General features: G+C 38.4%; 2 protein-coding genes across 2 annotated transcripts in view; both read right to left on the minus strand.

The window, feature by feature from the left end:
• Positions 1–16,240, minus strand: part of LOC135080909 (hemicentin-1-like) — a 160,152-nt gene that overhangs the window by 69,030 nt on the left and 74,882 nt on the right. The window lies entirely within an intron of this gene.
• LOC135080819 (uncharacterized) lies at positions 9,126–12,284 on the minus strand. Its single transcript, XM_063975541.1, has 3 exons — positions 10,945–12,284; positions 9,559–10,218; positions 9,126–9,157 (listed from the first exon to the last, which is right to left on the minus strand). The coding sequence occupies exons 1-3, from the start codon at positions 12,137–12,139 to the stop codon at positions 9,126–9,128; spliced, it is 1,887 nt and encodes a 628-aa protein (XP_063831611.1). The 5' UTR covers positions 12,140–12,284.

Genomic DNA, 16,240 nt, shown 5'->3' on the forward strand with positions numbered 1-16,240 from the left:
CACATATTGCACGTAAATAAACAACATGAATCGTAGGTTGTTTCCACCCTTGTCATCTGACACATGAAATAAACTCCTATTGTATTATAGATATCGAAGCCGAATCGTATATAATAATAGAATGGGTTTTGGAGATCACTCGGGGTTCCACTTTTATAAAAAACCTACATATTGCATAAAAATAACACGAATCATGAGTTTTCTTTTCACCATTTACATCTGACACGAGATAACAAACTCCTATCTCCATGACTACCGTCGTAGTCTATGCCAAAGACTACAATATTTTAAGCAAGAAGTTTCAAACCTTAGCGGCTACAGTAGGTAACCCCTGGGCCACATACATCATGATAACATTCGGTCGACACCGGAACGAAGTCTTGCGATTATGCAAAAAAGCATCGTATTCTAGTGCGGCTATATCACGTTCAACCGGGGTTTTAATTCGACTAAATTCCTGACTAAAGACTGGAAGAAAATACGCCGCATTGTATGAGCACTTCGTGTTCGTTAAAGCGGCTTCAGATCTAGAGCCCACACAGTTTTCTTTCCAATAATATCCGCAAGTAGCGCTGCATGATCTTTACAACAAAAACGGCAATAGTTATTAAGGTGCCAAAATTATATGATTACTTTGGCACGGTATTATACACGTTCGAAGATTTGTCATTTTCATTCATTTCATCATCATCATCATCATTTCAGCCACAGGACGTCCACTACTAAACATAGGCCTTCTCCAATGACTTCCACATCGCACGGTTGGTAGCGGCCTGCATCCAGCGCCTTCCCGCTACCTTTATCAGGTCGTCGGTCCACCTTGTGGTGGGTTGACATTGCAGAATATGACTTTTGATAGGTTCATCATAGAATTCGGCGGGGATATCCTCACGGAGGAAGTTCGAAAAAGGGCGGAACAAGATCTTATAATAATGCAAGGCCGAAGCTGTAACGGGCGTGCTCCTACGTGTAATCCGGCGAGTATGCAATAAATAGTAATGTCTGGTAAATAGTGGTAATACGTATCGTTCGTTCTGTTATACCCGGTCTTTGTATAGAATAAGGCTGACCCGCCGCTGTCGCGCCGAGTCAGCGTTTCTAAACTATGGGAGCGCCAGAGACCCCACTGTAAAGTTTAGTTCGGTTTGAGAGCTTGCTGCAACGGGTTGTCTTTAAAATTAATGTTTAAAAAGTGAATAAACTTCAAATACTTAACAAACCGTTTTTTAAAACTCCAATCTCGAGACCTCGTACAACATTTGGTGGCAGCTCAAGGGATTTAAAGAAATCCTCGGTAACCGCATCCGAAGTAACAGTGATCAGTGTGTGTGCGCGAAAACTCCGAACTCATTATCTCGCTGTATCTCGCCGTATCTCGCCGTATCTCGCTGTATTTCGTCGCATCACACTGTGCTCTTCTACATCTCGCCGTGTCCCGTTGTTCCCGCTGTGTCCCGCTGTTCCCGCTGTGTCTCAACCCGTTGTACTCACCGAACTTACCATCATCACCGCATCCTGAGAAGAAGTTCCAGTATCCTCGCCGTGTCCCAAGCTCCGTATCCTGTAAGAAACATCACCGTGCCGCTCCGTGCATCGCAGTTATCAACACGCCGTGTCACCGTCGTTGCGCAACCAAGTGCGCGATTGCGTCATCTATCCCCGTGTTCCCCGATTCAAAGAACAATGCACCTGATTGTCACACTCATCGCGTGGTAAGTCCTTGGTCATTGCTTTACCAATACAATAAGTAACCAAGCATAAATCTAAGTTCATTTTATTTTTAATTTGTGTTCTATTTTGTGTTTTTGTGTGTACCATAAATCTATTTTTGTAACCATGGCAACCAACGACGAGTTTTCCGACTCCGAATCATTCAACGTCCCGACGGCCTCTGCGTCCAAACCGGTCACCCGCAGTATGGCTTCTGTTCCTAAATCGGAAGACAAAATTGATCTAAACATACTACTCAAATTCATAAAACCATTTAATGGTGACAGAGACAAATTAAATCCTTTTATTTATAATTGCCAAAGCGCATTCAATCTAGCAAATGATACACAAAAACCTATACTATTCAAATACATGCTCAGCCAACTCGAAGGTAGAGCCGAAAGTATATGCAGTATCAAAGAATTTGAGACCTTCGACCAATTCGTAGAATTTTTGAAACAACAGTTTGGCGAGAGAAAGCACTACTCGCACCTGTTGTCCGAACTCCAAGATTCACGACAAAATTTTAGCGAAACAGTAAATCAGTTCGCCTTACGTGTCGAAACCTGCCTAGCCAAACTCCTCACAGAAATAAACATTTCAATTCCAACGAAACGAAAAACGGAACTAGCCGGTCGTGTAGCTGCTCTGGAAGACCTAGCGCTACACACCTTCATGGTTGGTCTACAACCCCGGCTTTCGCAAGTTGTACGTTGCCACAGTCCGGCCTCCTTGAACGCTGCGGTCAACTTAGCCGTGGCCGAAGAGAAAATTCTAGCAGGTTTCAACAAACGATCACCACAGACGCCCAATAACAACGACAAGCGTCCCCAACAACCTCGCCGCGATTTTCGCCCAAACAATGATTCACAACGACCAAATTCTAATCCAATCACTTGTCGTTATTGCAAAAACGTCGGTCATTCAATTGAACAATGCCGGAAGAGGCAGTATAACAATAACAGAGCTCAGTCAAACAACAACAACAACCAACAAAACCGTCAGTTTCCAACAACGAGTTTCCACCCTCATAACGCGTCGCATCGCATTTTCACCGTTGACCCGGAAGGTCATAACGATGTCCAACCCAATGATTATCAAATCGATCAAGGAATCGATGAAACCGACGGTACTTTAAACTATTAAAGGGCTCTCGGTGGTGTCCCGCGAGTCCACAGCCTCGACTTACCTCTTTCAAAATCCAAAAGACACCTACTAAATCCACCGTATCCACTGTATCTGCCAATCCTACTAAATGCACCGTATCCACAGTATCTGCCAAGCCTACTAAATCCACTGTATCCACTGCATCTGCCAATCCTACTAAATCCACTGTATCCACTGCATCTGCCAATCCTACTAAATCCACTGTATCCACTGCATCTGCCAATCCTACTAAATCCACTGTATCCACTGTATCTGCCAAACCTACCAAATCCACTGTATCCACTGCATCCACTGCATCCACTGTATCCACTGCATCCACTGTATCCACTGCATCCACTGTATCCACTGTATCAACAAAACCCACTAAATTCACTGTATCCACTGTATCTGCTAAACCTACCAAATCCACTGTATCCACTGTATCCACTGCACCCACTGTATCCACAAAACCCACTAAATCCACTGTATCCACTGTATCTGCTAAACCTACCAAATCCACTGTATCCACTGTATCCACTGTATCCACTGCATCCACTGTATCCACAAAACCCACTAAATCCACTGTATCCACTGTATCTGCTAAACCTACCAAATCCACTGTATCCACTGTATCCACTGTATCCACTGTATCCACTGCATCCACTGTATCCACAAAACCTACTAAATCCACTGTATCCACTGTATCTGCTAAACCTACTAAGTCCACTGTACCCACTGCATCCTTTGTATCAACAAATCCTACCAAATCCACTGTGCCTGCCATACCCACTAAATCAGCGCAACCTACCAAATCCACTGTGCCTGCCAAGTCTACTAAATCCACTGAACTCACTGTATCCTTCACATCCACTGAATCAACTACATCCAAAACAATTAAGTCCACTGCTCCGAGATCCGTCAATCCTTCTATATCCTATGCATCCGTTGTCTCCGGGTCTCGTCCTCTGCCAAACCTGAAAAAAGAAACAGAAAACATTAAAATATACAAAATAAACAAAAATACAGACAAAAGATACTTACCTTATGTTATACTCAAAACCTCCCTCGCTGACAATCCTCTCACGTTCCTCGTCGACACCGGTTCTGCTGTAAGCCTTGTAAAAAGAAACTCAATACAAACCCTACCGACACTGAATCCTGAAATTATAAGCCTCAAAGGTATCGATGAATCCGAAGAATCCACACTTACACTAGGTCATTTCAATTTGAATCTATTCCCTGTATCAACGAAAACAATCTCATACCAATTCCATGTCGTCGACAAAATCAATCTACCTTATGACGGCATCATAGGCAACGACCTCCTCAATAGTCTCGAATGCAATATCGATTACAATTTAGGCACACTCAAAATCCAATCGTTCATTCTAAAACTAAAATTCTCTGAACCAACGTATACCATTCCACCTCGCACTGAAACCATTATAGAATGCACTGTTTCGAATACAAACCTCAAAGAGGGTCTAATACTAGATCAACATATCTCTGAATCCCTATTGATTGCCAACTGCATAGTCAATGTAAAAAGCAACAAAAGGATTAACATATCCGTTGCCAACACCTCCAATAATCCCATAACTCTGAATCCTAATCTCAAATTAAATATCCAACCTCTTCCTATCTCTGCTGCATATAGCTCAAACCGACAACCTCACCACACCACTCTGTCTCGAACCAACCAAGTACTAAACCTGCTTAGAACCGATCATCTCAACCCCGAAGAATCTGAAGCTCTATATGACGTATGCGCAAAGTATTCCGACATTTTCCATTTACCTAACGACCAACTAAGCTCAACTGATGCTATTGAACATCAAATTCGAACTACTTCCGAACAACCAATCAATGTCAAATCTTACAGATTTCCCGAAGTCCATAAACAAGAAGTTCAAACTCAAATAAATAAAATCCTAGATCAAAACATTATCCAACCATCACTTTCTCCTTGGTCTTCTCCAATCTGGATCGTTCCCAAGAAACTCGACGCATCCGGCCAAAAGAAATGGCGCATCGTAATCGATTACCGTAAATTAAATGATATTACAATTGGCGAAACATATCCCATTCCCAACATCACAGAGATCTTAGACCAATTAGGTAAATCCAAATATTTTTCAACCCTCGACCTTGCGTCAGGGTTCCATCAAATCAAAATGAATTCCGCCGACGCATGCAAAACTGCATTCAGCGTTCCACAAGGACACTTTGAGTTCCGCCGCATGCCTTTTGGGCTAAAAAATGCTCCTTCTACATTCCAACGCCTCATGAACACAGTTCTCACCGGCCTCCAAGGAGAAAGATGTTTTGTCTACCTCGATGACGTAGTTATCTATTCACATGACCTAAATTCACACATTAACAACATCTCAGCAGTATTCCAAAAACTCCGCAATTTTAATCTAAAACTACAGCCCGATAAATGCGAATTCCTACGAAAAGAAGTCGGTTATTTAGGCCATATAATCACTGAAAACGGTTTAAAACCCGATCCTAAAAAAACAAAATCCGTACAAGAATTTCCAGTTCCAAAATGTCCAAAAGACATAAAATCATTCCTAGGTCTCATATCCTATTACAGGAGGTTCATCCCTGATTTTTCCAAGTTATCCAAACCTCTCACAAATCTGTTAAAAAAGGACGTCCCCTTTGACTGGACCAATGAACAACAACTTTCATTTGAAACCTTAAAGGACAAATTAGTCTCCGCTCCTGTCCTAATTTATCCTGACTTCACAAAGCCATTCACACTTACATGTGATGCTTCCAACCATGCAATTTCAGCCATTCTATCCCAAGGTCCCACAGGCAAGGATCATCCCATTGCCTATTCATCACGAACTCTAAACAAAAACGAAGTAAATTATAGTACAACAGAAAAAGAATTACTTGCAATAGTATTTGGTTGTAAAAACTTCCGTCCGTACCTATTTGGTAGAAAATTCTTCATCGTCACCGATCATCGTCCATTAAAGTGGCTATTTAATCATTCAGACCCCAGTAGCAAAATGCAACGCTGGCGACTCCAATTAGAAGAATACGAATACGAAATCATATATCAAAAAGGCAAACTGAATTCCGCAGCCGACGCTCTTTCCAGATATCCCGTAAATCCTATACAGCCAGAATCTCAACAACTACCTATAATCCCTGAAGAAGTCCAGAATATTCCACTTCCTACACCCGCAACAAATGCTAATCCTGTTACGCCGAATCTCGATCCCGAAACATCAAACCCAAACGAATTCCTTCCAAGTCCAGACCACGACCTTACAGACCTCGGTCCAATCGATTTCAGTCCTCAAAGTCAAGACTTAAATCTCAACTTCGACGACATTACAATTTCATCTCCTCTGAATCCTGACGAATCACTGAGTCTCCTAAATCCTCTAAATCTTGATAATCCACTGAATCTCCCAAGTCCACCGAATCCTGAAAGTCCACTGAATCTCCAAGAATCACCTCTACTGCAAAATCCTCTGAATCCCCAATCTCCATTTAACTTAGATGACCTGCTTAATTTTGAATCCTCACCGAATCCTCAATCTCCTCCGGTTTCTGAAAATCTACAAAATCCACTCATCACCGAAGATACAACTAACTCTGAACCAGTATCCAATACCGCATCTTCAAAAGAATACTCCAAATTTCTAAAATCTATTTCTAACAAAGAATTCAATTCTAACACTAAAATAATCGAACACAACGAAAACCTACTTAAGTCCCCTTACAAGATTATCATAATTCCTACATCCCTAGATCTTGATGATTCAAATCCCTATATCGAAGAAATCCTTTCAAATTCCGAAAACAAAGACGATATCCTAAATTCTGAAAAAGAACTATTCTCCTACCAAAAACTAGATCACGAAAACAAGTCTATATTCCTAATTTTCACTAAAGTACACCATTTCGATGAATCATCCTATCCCGATATATTCAATACCCTTAAACATACAAAAGAAGAAATCCTTAAGAACAAAGAAATAACTGACATCGCTATATCCGATTTCAAAAACCCATTTGATCACCATTCCTATACCAAAATCTACAATATCCTCGCTTACATATTCCATGATACTAATGTCTCAATCCATATTTACCTAAACAGAATAATATTTCCAACCCTAAGTGAAAGATCCAAAATCCTCCGCGAAAATCACGACATTCCCACTGCCGGTCATTTAGGCTCAGTCCGTATGTATAACAGAATTCGAGAACAATTTTACTGGAAAAACATGCGAAGTGATATAGAGGAATATGTAAAAAAGTGCACACTGTGTCAAGAAAATAAAGCTCTAAGACAAATACATAGAGCCCCTATGGAAATAACTACTACATCAACCGCACCATTCCAACGCGTTGCATTAGACATCGTCGGTCCTCTCCCTGAATCAGGCCCTGCTAAACTCAAATACATTCTCACTCTCCAAGACGACCTAACCAAGTACTCTGTAGCTTATCCAATACGCAGCACCACAGCTGAAGAAACCAGTGACTGTCTCATCCACTTCATTTCCCTATTCGGAATTCCCAAACAAATCCTAACTGATCAAGGCACTAACTTCACATCCGACCTCTTCAAAACCACATGCCAATTCCTCAAGACCAAACAACTTTGGTCATCCCCGTATCATCCTCAAACACAAGGCGCGCTAGAACGCAGTCATTCCACACTTAAAGAATATCTCAAGTCCTTCGTTAACGCAAATCAAGATAATTGGCCCACTTACGTCTACACTGCCATGCACACGTATAACACAACAGTTCATTCATCCACTAAATTCACTCCTTACGAGTTAGTGTTTGGTCATAAACCATTGATCCCAAATTCAGTCTACGAAAGTGGCCCTGGTACCACTTACTCCGACTACACTAAAATGCTCCAACACAAATTCAAGTATACTCGCGAAAAGGCTCGAGAAAATATCCTTAAATCCAAAGAAACCTCAAAAACCTATTACGATTCCCATTCCAAACCTCCACCGAGCTACAAAGCAGGTGATTACGTATACCTCAAAAACCACCTCAGGCTACGAAAAGCCCTGTCTCCCCTCTGGAAAGGTCCATATAAAATAATAAAAGTCAACAGCAACCACACAGCTATACTGCTAATAAATAGACGCCATGTAACCCACCATTTTGACCAAATCAAACCAGCTAATGTCGCACCGCACCTGTAAACAAAAAATAAATAAATAAAATAATTAATCTAAAAAACTAATTCTAATAAATAAAAACTTAATAAAATAAATACTTACCAACTCTATACTTACTTACTGCATAAAACCATCCAAGCGAATCGATCACGACACTACTCCTTACAAAGTTGCAAGTGTAAACAATGCCCTGTTCCAGCCTCTGATAAGCGGCATACAGTTAGAATAAGAATGTAGGCTATTTTTAGAACCAATGGTTCACTCTTAGTTTTAGGATATTTAGTTAAATAAGTTTAGATAGGTAATCTCAAATACGTTTTTACATTTCAACCTATTAACGCAAGTGAGACCGGACTATGTCCAACCGATCAACGCAAGCCCAGGAATATATTTCGACTACGTAGGTGAACTGAAAATAAATGGTGGATATCTGAATGTTTTAGCCCCTATAGATGTTTCCTACGTAGGCCCACAAATTCAAAATTTAAAAATTATGATAAATAAAGTAAATTCTATATGTAAAGTAAGTAAAATCCATAGCGAACAAGAATGCGAAAACATTTTAGGACCCCTCTACACGAGGTATCAAGATATTACAGAGGAATATGACTCTCTGTCCCATCTTCTCTCACAAAGAAGTAAAAGATCTGCCTGGTTTGGAGGCATTGGCTCAGCCCTTAAACAGTTGTTCGGGACTCTGACTGAAGACGATGCCATTAGATATGATAATGCCCTAAGCACCGTCCAAGAAAATGAAAAGAAATTGGCCTCCTTAATTAAACAGAATATCTTAATAACCACTTCCACCTTAATAGCTCAGAATAAGACCTTAGAGAAAATCAGAATTAACGAAGCCAGTTTCCAAATAGCTATTGACAAGCTCATCGCGAACCTAAATAATCTAACTACCGCATCACAAGAGATAGCCATCTCATCTGAACTCAATACAGCCTTTAACATATTAGACTCCGCGATCCTAACAATGTCCTTCCGGCTGGAAGACATTACAAACTCTATCCTCTTTTGCAGTCAAAACGTTTTACACCCATCAGTTATAACACCGCCAAAATTGTATCACGAGCTTGCCAAGAGCTATAGACATTTTCCCAACAATTTAAGATTACCTGTAAGTTTAGATTTAGAATTTATTCACGCCATAATTAGCGCGTCAAAATTGTCTTGCTACTATTTTAGAAGTAAAATAATGTTTATATTACATATAACCCTGGTGACCCCGGAAACCTATTCTTTATATAACAACGTTCCACTACCGACACCTCATGATGTCGGAACAGTGAAATCATATGCCACTATTATACCTAGCACTAAGTACATAGCAATGACCAAGGATAAATCCCGGTACTGCACCCTGGACAGCTTAACCGACTGCAGAGTGTGATAAGTTCTGAAACATACATTTGTGATATAATGAACACATACACACCCAGTGCCCGTATAACGTGTGAAAGTGAAGTGTTAACGAAAGTATTAAGCGGACCCCCAATACAGTGCGAAACAAAGGTACTTAATGGAAATGATAAAGAATCTGCTAGCAACAGTTCTTTGCCTGCTTTGTACTTCACTACTAGATCGTATTTTTGTAATTGTAACCGCATTCTTTGTAACCTCAATGGTACATCACACAATGGTTTTTTAAATATTATTTCAAGTGGTTTGTGATCTGACTCAACTTCTATAGTTTTACCGTAAATATATTGATGAAACCTCAAGCAACCATAGACTATAGCTAGCATCTCTTTCTCAATTTGTGCGTACATTTGTTGTGTGGTTGTCATTGCTTTAGAGGCGTATGCAACAGGAAGATCATTTTGCAGTAACACTGCTCCTAACGAGTTTTTTGAAGCATCCACTGACAGCTTACAAGGTTTATTAGGATCATAAAATTGCAATACCGGTTCTGAACTTAATATCTCTTTCAACTGTTTAAATGAATCATCTTGTTCCTTATTCCAATTAAAATCTACACCTTTTCTAATTAATTTTCTTAATGGATGACAAACTTCTGACAGTGAAGGGATAAATTTAGAGACATATGTAATCATACCTATTGCCCGTTGTAAGTCTGCTACATTCTTTGGTTGCTCTAGGTTTAGTATTGCCTGTACCTTTCTTGGGTCCGGTTTGATGCCATGTTTTGATAATATATGCCCCAAATATGTGATTTCTGAAACACCAAATTCACATTTTTTTAAATTAAATTTAATACCATTTTGCTTTGCAATTTTTAACACCTCCAACAGTCTTTTGTCATGTTCAGCCTTAGTTTTTCCATATATTATTAGATCATCAATGAAAGCTTCACAACCAGCTACCTGTTCAAATATCTGACTATATTGTCTATGAAAAATTTCGGGCGCTGAAGCCAATCCATAAGGCAGTCTTAAAAAGCAGTATCTACCAAAAGGAGACGCAAATGTGCATAGTTTTGAACTATTCTCACTCAATTTAATTAAATAAAACGCAGTTGAGGCATCTAACTTACTGAACACTGTAGCGCCAGACATTTTGGCTGATACTTCATCAAAAGTTGGTAGTTTAAAATGCTCTCTTCTAATACAATTATTAAGATTACTTGGGTCAAGGCATACCCTCAGCTTGCCATCAGGTTTTTTTACAATTACTATATTGCTGACAAAATCTGTAGGTTCGGAAATTTTTTGAATTACATTTAGTTTTTCCATCTTATCCAATTCTCGTTTAAGTGACTCATGTAATGCCATGGGTACACCTCTACAAGGCTCAACTTTAGCTTGATAATTATCTTTTAATTTTATCTCATACTCTACATCTTTTAATAAACCTAATTTTTCATCAAAGAGATCAAAATTTTCTTTAATTAATTGTTCATAGTCACTATTTTTGCCCAAAGTGATCTGGTTCAAATACTTACGTTTCAGTAGTTTCAGCGAAAATATTGTTTTATGACCTAAGACTGCTGGAGATTTTTCTTTGCTATCAACCACCTGAAACAATATTTGTGTATTTTTTCCATTTATTAGTTGACATTTTAGCCATACTTTTCCCACACAATTAATATTAGATCCATCATAATTACAGAGCCTTAGACCATTTTTTGACATTTTATGTTCCAGTGACAATTTTTTTAATATATGTAATGGTAAAACATCGCAGTCACTACCTGTGTCTAGTTTAACATCAACAATTTTATTGTTAATCTGTAAAGACTCATACAACTGTCTGTTTATAGAATTATTAATATCGTCTTGAACCATACCTAGTACTATGTCCGAGTCATCACTATCCTGATCCTGATTTACAGCATGTACCTGAGAGGGGGTCCTGCACATTTTGGCATAGTGTCCATAACGGTTACATTTCTTGCACCGGTAGCCAAATGCAGGGCATTTAAAACCATGGTAGTATCCGCACCTCATGCACTGCTTCCTTAGTGCTTGACGACTGTCCCGAGTTTCTGGCAAATTCTGATTCCTATCACGAAAATCTTGTGGTTTTTCCAAGTTTCGATTTTCATTTTTATGTGTTGTTCTGCTTATATTATTTACCTGCATCTCAGTGGTAATTTTTTTTACATTTTCTGAGGCTAATTCTGCCGCTTTGCAAATTCTGATACATTTGGGCAGGTCTAGGTCCGGATCCTGAAGTAATGCTTCCTGTAGTTTGCAATCTCCAATGCCTCTAATTATCTGACTTTTTATTAAGCTGTCTTTTAATTTGTCAAAATTACAATCCGAACTTAATGTTTTCAAAGCTGTCACAAATTCACCAAAAGATTCGCCTTCTTTCTTCTCTCTGGTGAAAAATAAGTGCCTTTGCATCGTCTCATTTTTTGCTGGCGAGCAGTAATTTCTAAATTTCTCTAGTATTGTTTTAACATTTAACTTTTTTTCGCCGTTTTTGTCCACTTCAAACTCAAATGTGTTATAGACCTCTAATGCATCGTCTCCAATAACATGTAGAAGCAAAGCATTTTGACCATGTTCATCCAATCTTTCTTCAGCCCCTGATGCTTTAAAATAGAGCAAAAACCTTTGCTCCCATCGCTTGAAGTTTTGCGAAATATCGCCCACTAACGACAGCGGCGGCGGCTGTTTTAACATCTCCATCTTAATTTTCTAATACTTATTAAATTCTCACCACTCGACTGCGCCATATAATATAGTTACTTAATAATTCAATAATTAAAACACTTTGTACTCCGACATCTTTATTGTGAGTATGACAGATGATCGTCGACCACAGATAACATACATCACACATAGATGTTTGGATTCCATTGTTGCGTAATCATTGGATTTATGTTCAATCCAATCCATCAAAATTATTCATAGACTGTATTAACCTAGAAATAACTGTTTTAAACATAGCAGGTACAGGAATACTAAACATACCCAGTAATTGCACAGCATATTGTAAAGATACAAAACTCATTCCTAAATACAACATTTTAAATGTAACTATACATATAGAACAACCCACTTTTAATATTGCCCAGGATGTATGTTGCAACATAAATATAACAGATAAATTGTTAAAATTAAATAACAATAAAATTGAAAATCTTGATTTAGAGTACCTTAGAAATTATAAACAGTATTCAAGCTTTATTGTAAACAAAACAGAAGAAATTATCAATCAACCACATTTTATAAAATATAACACACATTATTCAATATTTACCATAGTCATACTCGCCATTGTTATATGTTTTATAGTTTTTAAGATCTATATTTTTGTAAAAACCCGCCGCAGCATCCTAAACTCATTAAAAACAAGAAAAAACGTAGAATTACAAGAAATTAATGATATTGCTTTAGAAACCCTCACTGAGGTAACACCCAAGGAAGCAACCTCAAAACAGGTTAGCTCTCCCAGATTGAGAGAAATAGTTTAAAATAAATTTTCTTAAACTTCGGGTTCTATTCCCGAAGTTTCTTTTTCCCCGGGGGCTGTTATACCCGGTCTTTGTATAGAATAAGGCTGACCCGCCGCTGTCGCGCCGAGTCAGCGTTTCTAAACTATGGGAGCGCCAGAGACCCCACTGTAAAGTTTAGTTCGGTTTGAGAGCTTGCTGCAACGGGTTGTCTTTAAAATTAATGTTTAAAAAGTGAATAAACTTCAAATACTTAACAAACCGTTTTTTAAAACTCCAATCTCGAGACCTCGTACAACAGTTCGTTCGTTTCAGCCGAAAAGACGTCCACTGCTGGACAAAGGCCTCCCCCAAGGATTTCCACGAAGACCGATCCTGCACCGCTCGCATACAGGCACCTCCCGCGACCTTGACCAGATCGTCGGTCCACCTAGTAGGAGGCCTGCCCACGCTACGTCTTTCGGCTCGTGGTCGCCACTCAAGAACTTTCCTGCCCCAGCGGCCATCAGCTCTACGAGCTATGTGCCCCGCCCCGTCTATGTCTATATGCGCTACGATTACAGGGTATCATTTTGCATAGTCGCAAGACTTCACTCCGCTGCTGTCAAATCAATGTCGCATAATGTTATCGCAATGTGTGTGGCCCTTGGCCAAATCACAGAAGCCTATGCGAAGAAAGAGCACTTGAATGACAATGAAAATCAGGGTTACCATTTTATAAGATCTCCTCACTATTGAGGGTAACAAAGTAACATTAATAATCTAGCCATTAATTACATTTATTACCTATACGAGAAAGTAAAGCAACATGCGGTTTTATTTTAATTTGTAAAATATTTGTAACAGTTTGTTCTAAGTTTAGTTTTACAACAGTATTGCTGTTTCAGCTGTCACTGTGAAGCTTTGGGATAATAAATAAATAGAAAAAATATTAACATAAATATTTATTTAAGTTTTTATGTTCATTATCATAATATGCCAATTTAAGTTACACTGTGTGACAGTCTTTGACACTAAACAAACTCTTCAGCTTAATAATACCTACCTACAGGGCGTTTTTATAGTTACTCTTGCTGATGAAACAAGAAGGGTTGATTCTACTACTGAAATACAACTACTTTTCTTACAGGACCAATATCAAATTCTCAAAAAAATTCACATTCTCGTGATGGTGATAATTTCTATGGAGGGTTTTTTTTTTTATATTCGGTCTCTTGGGATAAGTTATTCCATTTGAGCAGTAGAATTAATCCTTTTTATTTGATCACATATAAAAATAACACAAGTTTTTAGGAAAACTTCTTCTTTGGTATGGTATCACCACGGAGTTATAATGGCGGCAACTCTGTATCACTGACTTGTAACTTTCAAACAGTATGAATAATAAGGGCACCACATTGGTTTTCTTTCTGAAAAAAGGCTTTCACTTTTAGTACTAACCCTTTAGCACTATTTCATTGAAATAAAAATACAATAAACGCACAGAAGACTGAAATTGAGTCAACTGACGTGACATTTATAATTTGTTGACATTATGACAGTTTGACAAGACTAGGGATTGAAAAAGTTTTAATTGAAAAAGTAAAATGACAATTTATTAAAACGATTCACAAGGATATAATCGATTAAAAATATTTATAAAATGTTCTGATACTTGCCTGTAGCGATTATCCAATCCTGGTTTCTACTGAAAAACTACCTCGTGGCAATTTTAATAAAATAATAAAATCTTTATCTTCTCTTTCACAATCTATAAAAGTTCATTTGGTCTATTATTATACATGCGCTATGAATGAGGGTTTTCGCGATTGAAAAATCCGCGAGATGGCAATACGTAGACGTGAGGTCCAAATGCTGCATGATTGGTTATTTTTGACATGACATTGACAGATATGTCAAAATCCACCAATCATGCAGCATTTGGACCTCGCGTATACGTATTGCCATCTCGCGGATTTTTCAATCGCGAAAACCCTCATTGGCATAGATTATAAGAGACTGGCAACTATACTAGGTTGATATATGTTTCTCTCACTTCAACTGGCATTGGATTCAACATCGGATTCTGACACTTTTACAGTTATGATACCATGAATATCAGTTTATGGTCCTAATTATTTTCATTTTATTTACGACCTTCGACCAGTTGGACACTTTAGATAGCTTCTTGTAATAGTGTCAATATCTTTTTAGCTTTTAACGCAAATCTAGTCTTCTAATCGATTTATTTTATTTTCAAAATCGATATTTTATTGTCTATGATGGCCGCAGGAACATCACTATACATGGACTCCCAGCAATAAAGTACGGTAATGCCTCGTACAGATTTTATCGGCAAAAATAATGGAACTTGATAGGTTTTAGACCATGCCACGCACCAAAACGTCCGGAAGTTGTAATAGTATTATAGAATAAACGTTAAAAGACTTATTTATTTAATTTTTCAATGCTTAAGTGTCCATTAGAATGAAAGGGTGCTTAATGTATTAAAAAAAATAGAAAATAATTATGATGGGTTAATGTTTTTGGGCGGTTTTTTAGGCGGTTTCTGACAATGTCCTTTGAAATGACGCGTAGGTTCCTAATGAGATGCACTAAGAATACACTAAGAATAGGGAGTGAAATGGAATCCAAGTTTGATTTTTAATATCTTGTAACTAAACTGTTCTAGCCAAGCTATCCTGGGTGACAGCCCGTTAAAGATGGGAAATCGTGCTCATTCTAAAGACTATTACTGTGTACTGAATCTGAGCCCTCGCAGGCTAAACACAAACTGGCCATAAATTAAAAATGCGAGAATAAAAGGAATCCGCGTCGAAAAGAAACGTAATATTTTTTTATTACTCGCTTTTCATCGCATCTCGATTGCCGGCAGGAAACTAATTTTGGGGGAATATTATTGAATACGATGTAATGGTGTTTTGGTAGGTATTGGGAATTCTTTGATCGTGCCGACTTAATGTTACAAACGATTTTCCGCTGTTTTGTTAATGTATCATTGTTGATCATGAGAAAACACGGGTTATTTTAGCTCGTTTGTTTACAGTCGAAACCTTTATCTATAAGATTTGTTTTTCAAGACTGTTACTTACTACACTTGAGCAGATAATGTAAAGGAGCTTCGTATGTCAGTCAACACCTCCTGGAATTTGATCCTTATAAGCTGTCGACAAGCGTAATCATATAGGAAAAGCTCAGTAACTTAAAAGCTTATATTACCTTTCACTCTACACAAATAAAATATCATGTTTCATTCACATTGAATAACGCCTGTATTCACTAACGATGCTTGCTTAAGTGAAGCAGTAAATCGAACGCACAGCGTGGAGCTCTG

Source organism: Ostrinia nubilalis, chromosome 18, assembly GCF_963855985.1.
Source record: "Ostrinia nubilalis chromosome 18, ilOstNubi1.1, whole genome shotgun sequence".
Taxonomy (NCBI): Eukaryota; Metazoa; Arthropoda; class Insecta; order Lepidoptera; family Crambidae; genus Ostrinia; species Ostrinia nubilalis.

Bases quoted from the DNA above. Each gene is read 5' to 3' on its own strand.
- LOC135080819 (XM_063975541.1), bottom strand. From the start codon at position 12,139: ATGGAGATGTTAAAACAGCCGCCGCCGCTGTCGTTAGTGGGCGATATT. The intron at 10,219-10,944 runs GTAAGTATTTGA...TTGGTGTTTCAG, and splicing joins TTCGCTGAAACTACTGAAAC to AAATCACATATTTGGGGCAT. The intron at 9,158-9,558 runs GTACCTTTGTTT...CTAAACTTACAG, and splicing joins TTCTTTATCATTTCCATTAA to GTAATCTTAAATTGTTGGGA.